Source organism: Symphodus melops, assembly GCF_947650265.1.
Source record: "Symphodus melops genome assembly, chromosome: 8".
Taxonomy (NCBI): Eukaryota; Metazoa; Chordata; class Actinopteri; order Labriformes; family Labridae; genus Symphodus; species Symphodus melops.
This window is the reverse complement of record NC_136698.1, coordinates 22,226,280-22,244,705: the sequence shown is the minus strand read 5'-3', so window position 1 is coordinate 22,244,705 and position 18,426 is coordinate 22,226,280. Positions and strand designations below refer to the sequence as shown.

Here is an 18,426-nt window from a genome sequence, read left to right as displayed (position 1 = left end):
AATATCTGTGTTAAGGTAGGATCGCACTCAAGATGGCCGGGGCAGGCAGGACAGGGAGCCCTTTGTAAGATCTGGCCAGGGACAGCAGATGAAAATTTGCCTTTTGGCTAACTCTGGCATATTTACATAAATGTTTTACAATATGCATTGACCCTGAAAAATAAAATAAAAATACAAAACTATATTGTTGTGAATAAGTTTGCTAAGATCGAACATTAAAATAAGGGTTCACCATATTTAGGTTGTATTAATACAATAATACAAAAGTACAGTTACATATTTTTAGCTGACATATTGGCACTCAAATGTGTACATTTCGTCTGAAGAACAGTTGGTGAATGAAGCCCTATGATGGCGAAACAAGACCCGACACACAGACACACACACAGACACACACACAAACACACAGTACATTGCCATATGTACTTGACAGAGCAGTCACTTGATATTGCTTCTGCCTGCTCTGCTGCCTTGCTGGACGGCTTTGAGCTCTGGGGAGGACGATGGCTGGATATCTGAGGGAAATGCAGCCGAGTTGCCAGTAAAGATGTGAAGCAGCAAGCTCAAACTGTGTGTGACAGAGGTCCCCTGCCTACAGCACAGCACTACAGCATGACAGCCCACTTTTCCAGCCTCGCTCCTGTCCTCCCTCCCCGCCTGTCTTCTCGCCCCCTCGCCACCTTTTTAATACATTATAAAAATTCACTGCTTTCTCTCACAGGCGCCACATAACCCATTTATCACTTTTGACACTGGCACAAATGACTTTGGCTAAAGAGCAGGGATGGAACATGTGGCCCCGTTTGTGTATTCAATCTGCAGACGCACGCACGGAGGGCAGCAAGAGATTTGTCACAGAGTAATTCTCCATCATGATGAATGGGTTTTATAGATAGGGCTGCTGCTACAGGTAAGAGGTGACTGCGTTACGTTTGTATAGCTTATGAAAATATTCAAAGGGGCTATAGCATGTGTCCGATTTTCACCCTGTAAATGAAATGTGAAAGCAGATATTTCAATTTTACCATAAAAAGTATTTCCCAAGTGATCACAGTTTTCTACCTCATGCTCTTCAGATCAGAAAAGTGAGGCAGTGAATTGAAATGCTACAAAGCAGCTTCAACACATGATTATAAGGAATTGTCATGTAACCATTATGCCTTTATCCTCACATGAGTTTAAGCAATTTCCCTTAGAAGAGACCTTTTTTTCTGGAAGCAGCATGCTGGTTAGACATAATCTTTTCAGAAACATGTCCTCTCCTTTAAGAGCCAATCTGTGTCTGCAAAGACAACAAAGATAAATAAAGGAGCGATATGCAACTCTGACTTGTTGTGTTTGAATTGGGTAGTGTCAGCAAAATTCAAAACACTGGAGAGAGCTGTCCTTCTCCCTTGAGTTGATGCTTGCAAAGGTTGCCACGTCCTGGAGACTGAAGCTTCAGTGTTTAGCCAGCTCTGTATCAGTGTTGAAACCTTTCTGGTTTTTTTTAGAAAGAGAGAGAGAGAGGGAGAGAGGGAGAGAGGGAGAGAGAGAGAGAGAGAGAGAGAGAGAGAGAGAGAGAGAGAGAGAGAGAGAGGGTGGAATTCAAACCTGGGCCGTCCAAGACTTAAAGGGATACTTCAACCATTTGCATGAAGCTTTGTATCATTTGAAACATGGTAGTAGTGTTGAATGAATCCAGCCCTCATTTTGCCCTGAGACAAGAAAAATATGTTTTTCTTTGCCTGAAGGTTTTCTTTATACAATGCAAAAATCGTCATATTGTGTCACATAAAGAATTTTCTTGTTCGGATTAAACAACCTGGTACAAAATAATAATTCACCATTTCGAAAGAAAAATAAACAAAGTACGTTCAGAAATCTTACTGGATCTGTAAACAAGTTAGCTTATAGCTTGTAGCCTGAAGGCTTGCTCTGGTGTTCAGTGGGATCACTGAGAGTGGCCTGCGGCGCTGTGCATTCTGGGCGTTGCAGTATTTTATTCAAATCAGTTTAAAATAGATTTTCTGCTTTTTGTCCGTCAAGAAGGCACCAAATAAAATATATATACTGTATATATATATTTCACATTTCTACAACATATATGACCCAATTTCACTACATATTCATATTTCAATGGGTGAAGTATAGCTTTAAGTCTCTTTACATGGGAGCCTTGCACTAACCATTAGGCTAATGGTGCTCCATTGAAGAACCTGTTGTAGAATATCAGGCTGTTAACCCCAAGCACTGAAACACATAACCCTGAAACTTGTAGTTTACTTCACATGTAGAGTTTCTTTGGAAGCCAGCCACAATCTCCTGTTGGTTAAGAAACTTGAATGCAGAAAGATACAGAGAATAAGGATGTGTACATACAGTCGGTGTCATATAACAGTAGCATGATCATTAAGTAATTATGACATAGTAGAAACAGCACAACATAATTTGCCATCATCTCAGAGATGAGTATTTATTTCAGGTTCGAAATGATACAATTCCCAAGGGCCCTTCAAAAAGATCCAACGATGAGAACATTGTATTTTGCTTTCATGCATTGTTGTGAACTTGTGATATAGTGGACTTATTAAATATTTCTACATTTAAAGCGTTACAATCTACTGAGTATGGCTCATACGTCAGTGATGAGGGTGTCAGTCAATTTGAAACACCACATGTAGTCACACATAATTAAATCACATCATGCAATAAAGCAAGCCAAATGAATCACCCAGGCCCCGCACATTGAAACCATAAGTGGCACATAATGAAAAGAGCATAACTATAATATATATATAACCTTGTGTCCATATTCTGAAGCTTTTGTGCCCCGTCGTCTGCAGGGAATTAAATGCAGAATTGAGAAGAAAAGGCAGTAAGTGAATGATCAATAGGAGTGTGATTAAATGCCTAGGAGTCCTTTCTATAAAGCCATTTCAAAGTGTTCTGCTTCACTCGCCTCTGTGGCCTTGCAATGTAATTGCTAGGGAAATATGGTACACTTTTGAGTGGGGGACTGAGAGAGACAGAATTGCAAGTGTTGGAAAAACGAAATGAGAAAAAAGACAAAGAAGGAATTTAGGCACAGTTGACTATCATATTCTCACAGTAGAGTGATTATAAAATGATTGTTATAAAATGGATTTGTGTGTTGGTTTGTGCAAGAGAGTGACAGGAGTCAGAGAGAGACGGAAAGACAGAAGGGCTGGTGAGGTTTCAACCTTTGCCGCTCCTCAGCGTAGAGTCCCTTCCCCCTTGATCTAACATGGCTGAGACTGTTCACCTCGGAGACCTGCTGCGGATATGGATACGGTGTGGCACGGGCGGCTGTGGCTCAGTTGGTAGACGGTATTTTGCAGGATCGTTTAGGTCTGAAGATTTCCATGGAGGGCCCCTAAGCAATTAACCAATGGCCAGCCAATACAGCCAGACTTAATTGAATGTGGATTAAAGGGGAAAAAATAAGGAGAGAAGGTATTACAAAGAGAGAAACGAAATGAAAGGGGGCAGACAGATGGAAACAAATGATAGCAGGATCCCAAGAGTGGTCAGAGGGGCAGCCAATCGATTGGAGACAGATTACAACTCTCTCGCTCGCTCCCTCTTTAACTTCCCTTTAGTCTCTCTCCCTTTCTCGAGCCCATTCTCTACCTCTTTTGAGCACATTTGATGTAATTGAAACACTTCAAAAAGGGGCCTCCCTTGCAGAGCCTTGTGGTGTACATTAAGCTGGCTCTACACAGATGCCTGTCTTCAGAGAATGGGGATGAACACGACTGGGCACACGCACACTCAAAATGTGTAGATCAAAAGCAAACAGTACATCTGCCAAAGCTGGAATGACTTCTGTCTGACAATCCAGATCCTGTGACAGATGAAAGGTATCTACTGACAAACAGAGACCGCTTTCAAGTGATCGTACACACATCAAAGTCGCAAAAAGCATCACAAATGGCTAAGAAAAACCTTAAAGTCAAAAACGAGTGAAATCTTCTCAACTACAACTGAGAAGCCAGGTACTTAAAACCCGCAGTTATAAACAATAGGGCAAGCAATGAACACACCGGCACAGTCTTGCCCCCCTGCACTTAAGGATCAATTGTACTTGTGTCTTCGGCCACTGCTTTTTTGAGGTGCAAAATTGATTGCCAGTGTGACTGACACAGGAAGCATGAGTGCATGACAGTGACGGGCATGTGTGTGTGTGTGTGTGTGTGTGTGTGTGTAGGTGTGTGTGTGTGACTGTTATCTGTGCAACATGGGAAACGGCAGAAACCAGTGTTCCAGTCAGTAACCAGCAGCTGCTTGGATTTATTGGCGGATAAATGGAAATGGACAGAGCGTACACATGCACAATGAGGAAACATGCTGGCAAGAAATGATGACTACCTTGCATGCCCCCTCTCAAAAACAAAACAAAAAACTGCTGAGATAGGAAGAAGGGAAGGGGGTGAGTAAGAGGAAGCTTTGAGTGAATTAAATATAAGATGAGAAAATGATGGATCAGATGATGGCAGTGATGATGCTAAGATATGAGAATCGGGCTCTGGAAAGCAGGAATTACCCTGTAATATTATATTAATCTCATCTCTCTCTTACTCACATGTGCTAACTATGCATGTCTATAAGAACACCCTTATACACACAGTTTTACACCTCACACCTCAATATGACAAGACTGCTCTCCCCGTTACTTCTGATCAAACACCTCTTTGTGGAAGAAGACCAAAACTTATGACGTCATCAAAGCTATGACATGATGGCAACAATAGAGATTGGAAGCCCATCCCCAGTAAAATGATTGGTTTTACATACTAAACAGACAATTTGTTATGACTGGGAGTCATTCAGGTATTTTTTTTGTGTATACCTTGTGTTCTTTGTTTCGTTTGTGCTTCTGTCTTGGTGTTGTGTTTTGGAGAAATGCAGATGGTTCACGCCGGCTTGTGAGGGGAAGGAAGCTGGTCCTGATTGGAGGACACCTGAGGAGGCCTGATTTTAAAAAAAAAAGATCTCCTGCTTTTTTCTCACCTCCAACTAGGGACGTTTTGTGAAATAGAGAGCTTGATTGTTTGCAAATGGGGATTATTGTTTATGTTGTACAGTCCAAATTCTGTAAGGAAGAGTCAGCCCTTTTGCTTTGATTAACATTTTCTCCTGAAGGTAGTTAGGCAAGATGCCTGTATTTTCTTTATTAGATGGAAGGTAGTTTGGGTCCAAATAAGGTATGTTATATGGTTTGTTATTTTGCCAGCTCTCTCCCTGAAGTTTAGTTTTCCGTTTATTGTAAAATGAATTGCATTGTGGACTGCAAATGTGTTGTTTTTGTGGTTAATCTTTTGGAGTGAGGAAGAAGAGGGTCACTTTTGTGCTATGGCTGGTCGTAACAATGTCATTTAAGTTTATGGCAAGCAGCCTTTTTATGTATGTACAGTTATTGTAGTTGTCTCTCGGTTTCAAAGTGGAAGTACTGTGATACTTTGTAACAGTGGTTTTGAACTGGTCTAGTCTCAGGTCCCAAAACCAACCCCTTGAAGACAAATAAGACACACATATTTGATTTTTTTCTCTCAATTTTGGACCTCATGGTACTACATGTGATAGGACAAAGATACGGAACAAAACACAAATTACTTCTAGAACATTTTTACCCATACTATGATTTTCCACACAAACTTTCACAACCCACTGAAGCTCTCTGACCCACTTTTTGCTCCCAACCCACCAGTTGAGAACCACTTTTTGTACTTTAAAGAAAGTCCTTTCTCTTTACTGCCAACAGATGGTTTATTGAGCAAGTGAACCTTTGTCAGAGTCACTAACATACTCACATTTTCCTGCATCCAACATGTTAATCCCAAAGATAAAATGTTCACTTGCTGCCTGAACACCGTCAGGTGCCATTGTAAAGGGATACTCAACGTTATTCACTAAACAATCAACATTGCCGCCCCCCAGGGGTGTGTTCTCTCCTGACTGCTCTTCTCCCTCTACACGAATGACTGCACCTCAGGGGACCCTTCTGTGAAACTCTTGAAGTTCACAGATGAAATCACCATCATTGGTCTTATCCAGGATGGTGACGAGTCTGCCTACAGACGGGAGGTGGAACAGCTGGCTCTCTGGTGCATCTGGAGCTGAACCCACTCAAGACTGTGGAGATGACAGTGGACTTCAGGAAAAGCCCCTTCTCACCATTCTGAACAGCACAGTGTCGACTGTGGACTCAATCAAGTTCCTGGGATCCACAATCTCACAGAACCTGAAGTGGACCTCCCACATAGACACAATCAGAAAGAAGGCATAGCAGAGGATGTACTTCCTGCGCAAGCTCAGGAAGTTCCACCGGCCCCAGGATCTGCTGATCATGGTTTACACCTCTATCATTCAGTCTGTTCTGTGCACCTCTATCACTGTCTGGTTTAGATCGGCAACCAAACTGGCCTGACACAGACAATCAACGGACAATCAGAACTGCAGAAAAGATCATCGGTGTTGACCTTCCTCCCATCCAGGACTTGTACTGGTCCAGGGTCAGGAAACAGGCAGGTAGCATCACTGCAGACCCCTCACACCCCAGACACAAACTGTTCAAACAACTCCCCTACAGCAGGCATTACAGATCACTGTACGCCAAAACAACCCATCATAAGAACAGTTTCTTTCCCCGGGCTGTCAATCTGATGAACGCTAAACAGTCAAAGAGTGTGAGACCTGCTGCTGTGAACTAACCCTGGAACTAAACTGTCACTGTGAATCTACATATACTATTTAATTCAAATGATCTTGTAAGCACACTATGACGTAATCCTGTAAAATATAACTACTTTGTTTCCTTCATCATCCTTTTGCACTGCTCACCACAATTGTCTTATTCTTGTACATATTAGTCTTTAATTACTTGTTTTAGCTAATTGTTAATATTTAATGTCTACATTTGAGAGCACAGTCCATCAAAGTTAAATTCCTTGTGCATTAAACATACCTGGACAATACAACTGATTATGTATGGTTGAGGAACTTTAAAGGGAATTGAACGTATATATTTTTTGAATGTTCTTTTGATTGCTCAAACTGCTATGCTTTCCCTTCACTATAAGTGAAATGACTTTGCTATAAGTAATTATTCTCGTCCTCTTTTGTCGCTGTGTTTTTACAAAGTGTTATTTTTTTCACAATTGTTATTTTTGCTCTTAGGGTCCTTAATGTCCTGCTCCAATTCAACAAGTCTAGTGTCCTTCTTTTCCTTCAAGGAGGATTGTTGAAAACCCAATCCCTCCATCTTTGTGTTCCTTCTTCTTTTATGTGAAGGAACATCTCATACAGTTAGAGCATCTCTCCTCTAACCTCATTCACTGCAGGTTAATTAACAAATGCATCTCATTTATGATGACCTGACCACAAGGCACAGGCGAGCAGCAAGTCAAATTACAAGGCAATCAAAATTGTACAGCAATAAAAATAGTTTCGGTAATTAAACAGCACAGAATAACAAGAGCAGGGATGACATGCATCCACATTAAAAAAAAGGGGAATGTAATAAAACAAGGGTGGGAGAGCAAGTCTATATATATATAAACTCCTATAAATTCTTTTTTTTTTTTTTTTTTTTTTTTTTTGGGTGGGGGGGGGAGATTTTTTCACAATATTTTGTGCAAAGAGATCCAGGAGTGATGGAGTGAGAGCAATATTCTGCATGAGTCACTGACCAGCCTGCAGGGCGACAGGGACAACTATCCATAATGCAAAGACTGAATGTTATCTCTGCATACCTCTTTAGCTGCCTCTGTTTTTTTTTGGTTTTTTTTGCGTTATGTGCACATAGGGTCAAAAGATATGGTCCCCGATATGGACTCTTGAAGCGGAGCGCCAAACACATTTAATGGAAGTTGCTGTATCTTAGTGAGGACGTGGAAAATCATTTCAAATAGCATATAGAAACACAGAGATTTTAAAAAAGAAGTTAGATTTAATAATACTTATTTCTGGGGGGAAAAACAGAGAAGTCTTTCAAATTAAAACAGGTGTTCAGACAGTCAAAACAACCTTCATTTTCTCAACCTTAAAAACCATTCTGAGGTCACATATTGTAATTCTTTTCATCAAGATTCAATGAGTCCCAGAGGTCCCCAAAACTAGTCTCTGAAGTCATCCTGTATGTGATCATGCCTATAAACATCTCTATTTCAACCATGCTCAGAACAGGCCGTTTCTGTCTACCTTTAAATGTAAATGAGCTGTGTCTGACTACGCCCCTGTCTGGAAGGGTTTGGGTGGCTCGTGCTTTCTCGCACCATGTCAGAGGGTTCTTGGTAAGAAAGCAGAGAAAGTAATAGATTTTGGTCAAAGCCACATTCATACATTTGTTTTGTGTGTGGCACCTAATAGATTGTAAACGAGGAAGCCAGCCTTGCACTTTTATTTATTTATTACATATGAGACATGACAGCAGTGTCATGGGGCCTCAGACCACCATAAGGGAGCTGTTATAAGTTATAATTTCACAACCTGTCATTGTGTTTGCTGTGTTTGAAGATTCAAAGTTTGGATCTTTTTCAGGCCTCACTGAATCGTATGAGGCTTTATCCACCCTTCACTAGCAGTCGATATCACCCATGAAAGAAGCTCGCCAGCTACCGACATAAAAAGTCACGCAGGGCAAATGAAAGAGTCTGCAACATACCCCAAAATCAGTGAGAGATAAGCAGAGGAAACTGTTAAGGGCAAAACAATCAAGGCCTGGCCTTGTTTCTGATGTGTTAAAGCGTGTAACCAAATTGTACTGTGAGATCCTTGAAATAATGGCGTGAGTCTATATGAGTCACTGACCAGCCTGTAGGTACAAGTGCCCATAAAACTGTGACCAAATGTTATCTCTGCATGCCTCTTCAGCTTTATACCTCGTTTTCTTTGCCATTAGCACTTAGGCTCAAGAGATATGGCCTCAACATGGGCTTTTGACACTTAATTCCAAAACACATTGGATTGAAGTTGCTGAGGGATTTTCTCTGGCAATGGGGAAAAGCCTTGCAAGCAGCATAGAACACAAAGGCTTCTAACACAATGGCCTTTAGTCCATCTTTGCTCCCATGGGAACTGAGTGAGGGTTTGTTCACTCATCTTAAACATGATTATATTGGGACATTTTCTGAAAAGGCTGTAACCATAGTTTGCATGCTCTCTACTAAACCCTGCAATAGTTACATGTATTGATTTATGATTGTAAATTCAGCAAACAATAGGTGATTATACTCAAACATTATATTGTCTATGTCTCAAAAATCTTTCCCACTGCCATATAAATAGTCTGGCTGTGCAAATTAAAGAGCATGCAGTACAACCACAAAGCCACCAAATGAGGTAAAAGCCTTTCAGTGAGAACGAAGCAGAGGGAACTGTAAACCTTGAATATTGAAGCCATAGGGGGGCCTCAAGTAACTGGCGTTAAAGCTTAAGCCTGCTGTGCTTAAGTCTGGCCTCGTCACACAGAAGTCAGAGTTGGCCTGCCTAGAGGTCGACACAAAGATTTCATAAAGGCCTAAAAAGGTATCACATTAAAGTCAACAGTCAATCAGTAGTGTTTACCTTTCCCCCTCTCTCTCTCTCTCTTTAAGGGAACAAGTGACCCCTATCACAAATAGGTTGCAATGATGAGCACTTCAATATGGCTAAATCCCATTCTGGCTGAGCTGTGGTTTTATTCATTGTAATGTTTTATAGTATGTTGGACATACTTTATTTGTGTCAGGAACCCAAACAGTGCTTTGTTGTGCAGCTTTATGTTTCGTTAGTTTTTCTCCTGCGCAAAAGGTTTGGGATTTTTTTCTTTATTGAATGTCTAAAAATGCCATCATGACTTCCGGATAAAGGGAAATGGGATTGCATGTAGTAGGTTGTGGCTGCCTTTTTTTTTTTTTTTTAACAAAAAAAACTAACCCATCTATAAGCTTTGCCTCAGAGTCTCCTGTGAGATCTGCAGTATGTCAAATAACCTGGATGTCGTACTGATTCAGGAATGATCAGTATGTATCAGACCAGTCTCCCTCACCTACTGTTTCCCACAATGCAAAGTGTCAGGTCATAGAACATAGGAGAACGTAAGCACTATGTAGCAAACGATTTCAAAAACACTGCCATTGTCTTTACCACGCAACACTTACCACACATCTACAGTGAAAACTGTCTCCACAAGGTGTCACAAATTGCTTCAGTAAAGATACATCACCCTGATGCAGATAAAAGAATAATGGATTGAAATAACGACAAAAAAGTGGTCTTAACGTGAAAGCTAAATGTAACAGAAAAATTACAAGTAAACACGTAAAAAAAAAGATTTAAAAAAATGAAAAAACAAGTAGAGCTGTAAGGAAACAAAAATATAAACATGAAGTCATGTTCATTATATTCAAATCAAAGTCATATTCAACACGAGAAACGTCTAAAATTTAATTTCCCCCAGGGCATTAATAAAGTAATTCTGATGTATTAGTTTAGTTTAGTTTATTAGTTTATTTGTCAGGGACAATGTACAAAATACATTAATCTTTCGAAAATATGCTTTGTACCAGATTTAGCGAATGCTAGTTTCCATCTGCTGTCCCCGGGCAGGTGCACACAGGATTAAAACATGACATTACAAATAACTGTCAGTAGCACAAAACAAATACATGCAGTAGTCATTTAAAAGCAGTAGTCATTTAAAACTAATCAGATGGTTTCTTTTCCAGAAAACCATCACAGCCTAAAAACTGTTAATTAATTAATATTTTAAGTTTTACGTTTTTTACTATGTTAATTAATATTATCACAGTAAAAAACTTTAGCAACAAAATTACATGCGTAAAATTTAAGTGCGCTGATGCTGACACAGCTGATTATTGAGAAGGTGTTTCTTTAGATTTCTAGAGAAGTTATTAAGATCCACAGACAGCTTCAGACTATCAGGAAGTTGATTCCATTGTTGAATAGATTTAAATGAAAAGGCTGTCTGTGCAAATACAGAGGACCTCTTTGGGACGGCACAGTTTCTGCGAGTGGTGGAGCGGGATGTTCGGGTCGTTTGTTCAGAATAAAGTTTTATGAATTCTTTCATTGAGGGTGGAGCAGTATTGTTAACAATTTTGAAAACGGTTCTTAGATTTGTATATTGAATTACATTGTCAAAACTTAATACGTTATATTTATTGAGAATATTGCAGTGATGATGGCGAAGGGCTTTTCTATCAAGCACCTTTAATGCCTGATTGTAGACAGATCTGAGTTGTTTGATTGTGGTCTCATTGGCCTGAGACCAACAGGACAAACAGTAGGTGATGTGTGAAGAGATCATGGCATTGAGATACATGAAAGATGCTTCAGTAGTCAAGCTATTCCTAATGTGTCTAAAGGTGGAGATATTATATTTAATGGAGTTGCACATTCTTTTAATGTGTTTTTTAAAGCTCAGAGTTTGGTCCAAATGGACACCTAGATATTTTATCTCTGTCACAATGTTAATTTTTTGTCCATTAATATAGATGTTAGGCATATCTTTGGCTTTATTGGACTTAGTGAAATACATTCCAACTGTTTTTTTAATATTTAAGGTCAAGCAAGAAGATTTAAGCCAGTTACTTATTTTGTCCATGGCTGAGGACAATTTAGTGGCTACTTGCTCCATGTCCTTCCCATGTACAAAGATGACAGCATCATCTGCATACATAATGATGTCTATGTCTTTGCACACAGCCGGAAGATCGTTGATGTAAATGCTGAACAACAAGGGTCCCAGGATTGATCCTTGTGGGACCCCAGTTGTGCAGGGCTTCAGTGAGGACAATGCGTTATTTAAGATGCCATCTCCCCAAACACTGCTTGCATTTAACTGAGAGCGAAATCTAACGTTACGATGCGATTTGTCATGATATGATACGATACCCCCAGGTATGCCACTCATGATAAGGTACCAAATACCATAAGAGCTTAAGGACCGACAGAAATCTACAAACAAATGTCTAAAAGCCATTTACAGTATATCACCAGATATTGTAGTTTTCAACTCTTCAGCAGACTCTATTGCAGAAACCCTGATCTACTGTAGTTATCTAAGTAACACCTTAAATGTTTCAGTCATGTAAATCTTTTTTTCTGTTATGCGCTCACTTACATTACAGATGTTTTCAAGAAAGCCTGTTTTTTCTTTTTTTCAATATATAACTCTAACACCTAGTGTTTAAAATGGATACTGTAGTCCAAATTCAAAACAATCGAGAACGCTGTCTCCCCTCCCCCCGCCGCTCTAAGGCCCATGTTCACGCAGGTTGCCATGTGGTGGGCTCTGAAGCTTCAGTGTTTAGCCAGCTCTGCATCTGTCTGTAAACCTTTCTGTGTTCTAACCGTTCTCTCAATTTTTCAAAAGCATCTCCCAATATTGATATTAGTTTGAGCACGTTTCTGCTTATTAGAACACAGAAGCTTTTTAGGTAAGGTACAATCATTTCTATCTGAACCAGTTTTCTTGTCTGCTTCCATCACTGCAACACCAGTTGGTAGATGTTTCCCTGGAAAGCTGAGAGGCGTCCACACATTTGACTCAGCACCTATGGAGACAGGTGAAAACTACAGCGTAGGGGTGTCTTAAAACCGCCTACCTTCTCTGGTGCAAACAAATTGACTGGAAACTGCAAAACTACCAAAGTAATGATTTCACATCAGAAGACATTTCTGGATGAAAAGTCAGTTAAAGAGTTGTGAAAACCAAAAAAAGAAGTATAAAGTTAAGTTTCAAGAAAACATGCAGTTTGTGAAACATTTCTGTTGATACTGGAACCACAGTGGAGTTGAGGTGGTCAGGTCACATCTGTGACTCAACCAAGACATATTTTCTGGAGACTTCGGGTTGTGAACTGAATTAGTCATCACAGAGTGGGACTGATACACTCGCAGAGGTAGGCGGTGGTGAGGGTGATGCTTTCAGATGGAGCCGAGTTGAACAAGAACAGCACAGATGCAGTGAAACCAGAAACCCCAGAAACCCACACTTCAAACTTTCTTTGCAGTACAACTTTGAGTGTTTTGTCAGCCGTTGGACTTCCTGAGTCTCCAGGGCTCAGATTCAGATTCAGATTTATTTTGTCCTTTGTAGGAAATTTGCTTTCATCCTCGTACGAGAGACACATACCTCAAGATACATAAAGACATACAGTACATCCTCCACCATACACATTTAAGACAGAAAACAGAAACACACATGTAACGACGCAGTCTATTCAGTTCTGTTATGGCAGAGGGGACGAAGCTCCTATTGAACTTGACCCTCTTCCAGGTCAGGGACCTGTACCGGTGGCCAGATGGACGAAGTATGGGTTTAGGGGGTGACTGGGGTCCCAGGCTCTCATCTCTATATCCATTTCTTTAATGGAAACATATCTTAAACAATGTACAATGCTTTAAGAAGCATATCAATGAATGGATCAATTAAAGTCATCATCTAATTACATAGTTACTATATTAGTTACATTCCAAGTTGTTCCACTGATAAGGTCTACTACTTTACTACGCTCTGCTAATGAAAGTCATTTGACTAAACCTTGACAACAACTCTCTTGCTAGATCAGTGGTTCCCAACCTTTGTGGCTCGTGACCCCACGATGACTCATGCCACCATAAATGTCAAATTGATTACGGACCATTTGTTATTACACTCTCTTGAATGACAACTGTGATGATTTGATCTTGAAGTGCTGAGAGCAGTGAATGAATTTCACATGATTATGCACCCCGGTGTAGTCCAACAACACAACACGTAGCAGCCTACCGTGATGTATGTCAAAGTGGTAACTACATAAAATACAACATGAAGCACAAGGTTTGTAACCCTGTAGAAAAGTTTAGCTCTAGGCTAAAGGTGGAGTCCATGGGTTGAGAAAAAAGGGGAGGACGGGGACATTTTTTTTAACAGAATCCAACTTGTGATGTCAAGAGACAATTTGAAATGGAGCATTTTTCTCTGTGTGGTAAGACTTATGCAGACCACAAACAAAGGACTGGATGGATTTATTTCAAATTGTGTTGGTCAGAACACATTCAGGTTACCCAAATAAATGTTCACAACACCTTGTAGAAGTGGATTTTTCCATAATATGTCTTCTTTAAGGTCTAATTTCATTATTGATGACTCTGTCTAATGATTGCATGATTTCTTTGTTTAACAATTCACAAGAAAAGGCTGAAAAAGCACGGAAAAAGCAGCAAATATTCACATAGAATACAATTCAAGAGAATGGCCGGTATTTGTACGTGAAAAATTACTGTTTGATTCTAAAAAAGGTTATTTTTCTTGCTTACATTTTTCTGAAAATTCTTTAAATGTCTTATCACTTTACTTGTTATCCTAGTTAAAGACAAGGGAGGCATTTTAATATACATAACAGCAACCCGCCCCGACACTGAACTCCATCTGATTGTGAGGGTTCCCTGCAAAGCTTGTAATTAGATGCAGCAGGACATCTGTAGGACAGATGATAGTATAATCTCGACTCTTATCTCTCCAAACGCTTGTTTAATAGAATTTGTTTTTTCCCCTCAGAATGAACTCAACATCCTGAAACAAACAACCTTTTTACAAACTTCTACTAAGACTTTGGTGACAGCAGACAAAGCTAGACACAATCCGTTTTTACACACACACTCCAACGTTTTCCTGAGATGCTTGTTAACAATTGTCCCTCACAACAACACAAGACTTAAGGGAGGGGGAAAGTCTATGTAAAAGGTGAAAAAGATGAGAAACAGCACAACCAGAAAAAATCAGGACATTTTCAGAAATTTTGTGTTTGAGTGTTTTTAAAGCAACTACCCCATTGTTTTCTCATGTGCCGAGCTCTACTTAAGTGACCCTGATGTGTGCAGCTGTGGTTCAGTTGGAAGAGTTGGTTGTCATTCCCCTCAAGCCCGGTACACTTCATGGTGTACTCATGGAACGGTTGTATAATCAAGAAATCCAGGATTGTTAGCGTGCCCCATCTGACTGAAGCGACTCAAAATAAGCCACAAAGTCAGGAGAGTTACAGATGTGCTGTCCATTGTTAAAAATGAGAAAGTGTGGCTCGACTGTGTGCTGTGCAATGTTTAGGGTAGAGTCCTTTCTGTCAGGTTAATCAAACCACGTTACAGTAAAAATCAAAATGATTACTGACGATTTTTACACTCTGCATGTCTCTTGCATTACATGTTAGTGATAATCGGATATTGAAGCCTTAAAAAAAGTGTACATAAACGTCAATCCGATTATGCAAACTGCAAATATTGTATTTCCTGACTTGGAGGAAAAAGTACCAGAGCATGGTTTTTGAATACAACACATAGTCTATGGTGATAATGTATGTAGCAAGCGAAGAAACTGCACCCTTAAAATTACTGCAAGTCAAGAGCATTGCCTTAAGCCCCTCTTTTTTTCTTTTTGGCATTATTCCTTCACGTCAGTCTTATGCTTCTACATAGTCATGGACAGGAGAGAAAACAACTGTTGTGTATATTATGATTTGAATTTACCTGTGTTGGGAGGCATGGCCAGAGGAACACAGGAATCCCCCTGTCCTGTTGAGGGAGACGACAGTAACGTCTTTGCGAGAAAGGCAGAGATGGGCTGAACCAAAAGAGAAGTTAATCTTCCTCCAGCCTCTCTTGACACGTCAGCTGGGAAGAAATGCAGATTAGAAAATGAATCAGTGGAAATCATATTGAAACAAGAAGCCTCAGAGAAGAAAAATCTGTGATGCAGAAAGTGTTTCTGAAACTGTTCTGATGCCATGGCTGATAAGAAGGATTTCCCTTAGGGTGTTTTGGGTCATTCTTGCTCTCTCCTGTGAATGGAACGTTGCACAATTGTTAACACAGGTGTATGTGCCCTTGAGGTAACATTTTGTCCGTCTTTGAAAACGGCTTGAAAACTTAAAATGACTTGTTGGAAAGCTATTCAAAAATAAGAGCAGATGTATTCTTTCAAATCCTTAGCAGACTTCTCCAATATTACTGATTTTACTCCAATAACCTCACTGTAAACATGATGAAAGACTGGAGTTGATGTGATCTGTTTAAAAAAAAAAAACATGTGCTGTTCCACTGCATGTAAAGCAACATATTGTTTCCTAATGCAAGTGTCCTGACTGCCCACGAGGTGCCACCTGTTTTTTTGTTTGTTTTTTGTTTTTTTTAACTCAAACACAAGTCCACAAACAATTTTTTTTTATCTCATTCAACAATGCTCTAAGTTTGTTTTACAAAGTGAAGATAATGGAGCATTAATAATTTCCTTATCTGTGATTGAAATGTTGAGCTTTGACTTGTGTCTTGGGTTTTATTGACAAGCCTTTGAGTGGTGCGATTTGAGTCAACAGCTTGTCAATAAAAAGCACCACAGATCCATTTTCCACCTTCAATAAAAAAAGCACCAGATGTCAAACTGTTTGCAAAATAAAATTCACAGAGCAAAGAATGATGTATTGATCGCATGCAGTGAGGACAGAGAGCATGAGATTGTGTGATGCAACGATCTAACACTGGCATGCTGTCAGGACATGGTGAGAGGCAGGGATTATATTTCATGCTGACTTTTTAAATTAAACCTGACAAACTTCAGGTTTGCTGAAACTAAAAGTATATGTTATTCATTACTAAAAGTGCTGTTAAAAAAAAAAAAATCTTCAACAAGAAGATCTCAACAACCTTTGTGGTGGCAGTAAAGTCAGAACACTGGAGATGAAGGAAACTAGGGACCATTATACCACCCAATGCACACTCACACAACAGGCGACACACTGATTAACGAACAAACACACCTAACCCTGTTTGAAAATGAATTTTATTTCTGGTACTTGTTATTAGACTTTAGTTAAACTGTACTTTTTGTATCAGGCCTCAAGAGCCGGAACAACAGAAAACATTTCACATGGAGCTGAGAGCAAAGCAAAGGTAGAGAGGAGGAAAACTAAACCTGAAAACGGTTCACAGGTTTTTGGCTTTGTCTGTAAATGGAACCGATGGGTGATTTAAAGCCTCATTAGCTGTTTCCCCTGTTAACTCATAACATCAATGTGAGAATAATGAGAGATTACGTTCAGGTTTTCAGACTGACTTGGGAATTAGATGCTTTTGGTCTCCGCTGGCTCAGCACACAAAGAAACAAAAAGACACATGGAGGCTCATAAAGCAGGATCAAGCAGTGTCACTCTGATAACCTCCAGGCATCTGGACAGTGGAAAAGACCTTTACTGATCATAAACTACAGCTGAAGACCCCTTACAGGAAGAAATGTTAGTGGATGTGTCTCAATGCTATCACACACATTTGCTATACTACATCATATCCAATAACTCAAAAGGGGTAAACTTCAGTTAAATTGTTTTTAGAAGCTGATAGTTGTGTCTGTGCATGATTTAAGTGGGTGGAGAAAGCTGCCTTGGCCCATAACAACATAGTGTCCGACTTCACAAGACTACTTCATTCCAATATTTTATATGCCTCAGGAAATCTTAAAAAAGAAAAGAAAATCAATCACTTTAACTAAGAAATAAATGATTATAATTAACATATAGCACCCAAGGGTGCTTGACATGGTGGAGGGACCAGACAAAGAAAAAGAAAATGGGTGGGACAGGTAGCAAAACGATGGGAGGGAGGTGGAGAGGCAGAGTTCAGAGAGGTTGTATGCAAGGGAAGTTTTTGGAATGAGTACAAAGATGGGGCATTGCAGATTTGGAAAGGGGAATGTGTTCCAAAGGGTGGGCACTGTGACACTAAAGGCCCTGTCTCCATAGGTGCCGAGTCTAATGTGTGGTATGGACAGCAGGCAAGTGTCAAAGGACTGGAGGTTTTTGTACGTTGTGTGTGGGAGGAGGAGGAGGTTGGAGAGGTACTGAATGCAAGGGGCAAACATGGTTTAATAAGTGTGGAGGGTATTTTATTATTTGATTCAACACCTAGCTACATTCTATTTATCTTAACCAACAAAGTTACGACTCTTTACAGAGGTATGCATGCTTTGCCTGTAACATCTTTTCCATTTGCATCTTGTATACCTCATTAACTCAAGCATATTGTTACTTCTCTACTTTTCTTGCAGTTGAACCACACTTTTTTCAACTCTGAATAATCGTTATTCTAGACTTAGCTGTAAGGACAAGCTCAGCAACCCTTGAAAAAAATCCCTTGTGCTTACCGAACGTGTAGTCAATAGGTTTCTCTTTTGGGTCTAGAGAGTGTCATGGAGGCATTCCAGCTCCACCAAATGATTAATAATCCATGAACAACACAGGAGACAGGACGGAGAGCTGGGGGGTTAGGGAGACGGGGGCTGATATAATTTGTAAATAAATAAGGGAAAAGATAAATAGGGAAATGCAAATTAAGAGACTGCAGGACAGATTCAAAGAAAAAACGTGAAAACTTAAAGGAGAGGGAATGAGT

General features: G+C 39.9%; 1 protein-coding gene across 1 annotated transcript in view; it reads right to left on the bottom strand.

Annotated features, from left to right (window-relative positions):
- naaladl2 (N-acetylated alpha-linked acidic dipeptidase like 2) overlaps positions 1–18,426 on the bottom strand; it is a 539,711-nt gene that overhangs the window by 174,387 nt on the left and 346,898 nt on the right. The window contains exon 9 of the mRNA XM_079350063.1: positions 15,514–15,657. Coding sequence (XP_079206189.1) covers positions 15,514–15,657 — 144 coding nt within the window. The remainder of the gene's footprint in view (positions 1–15,513; positions 15,658–18,426) is intronic.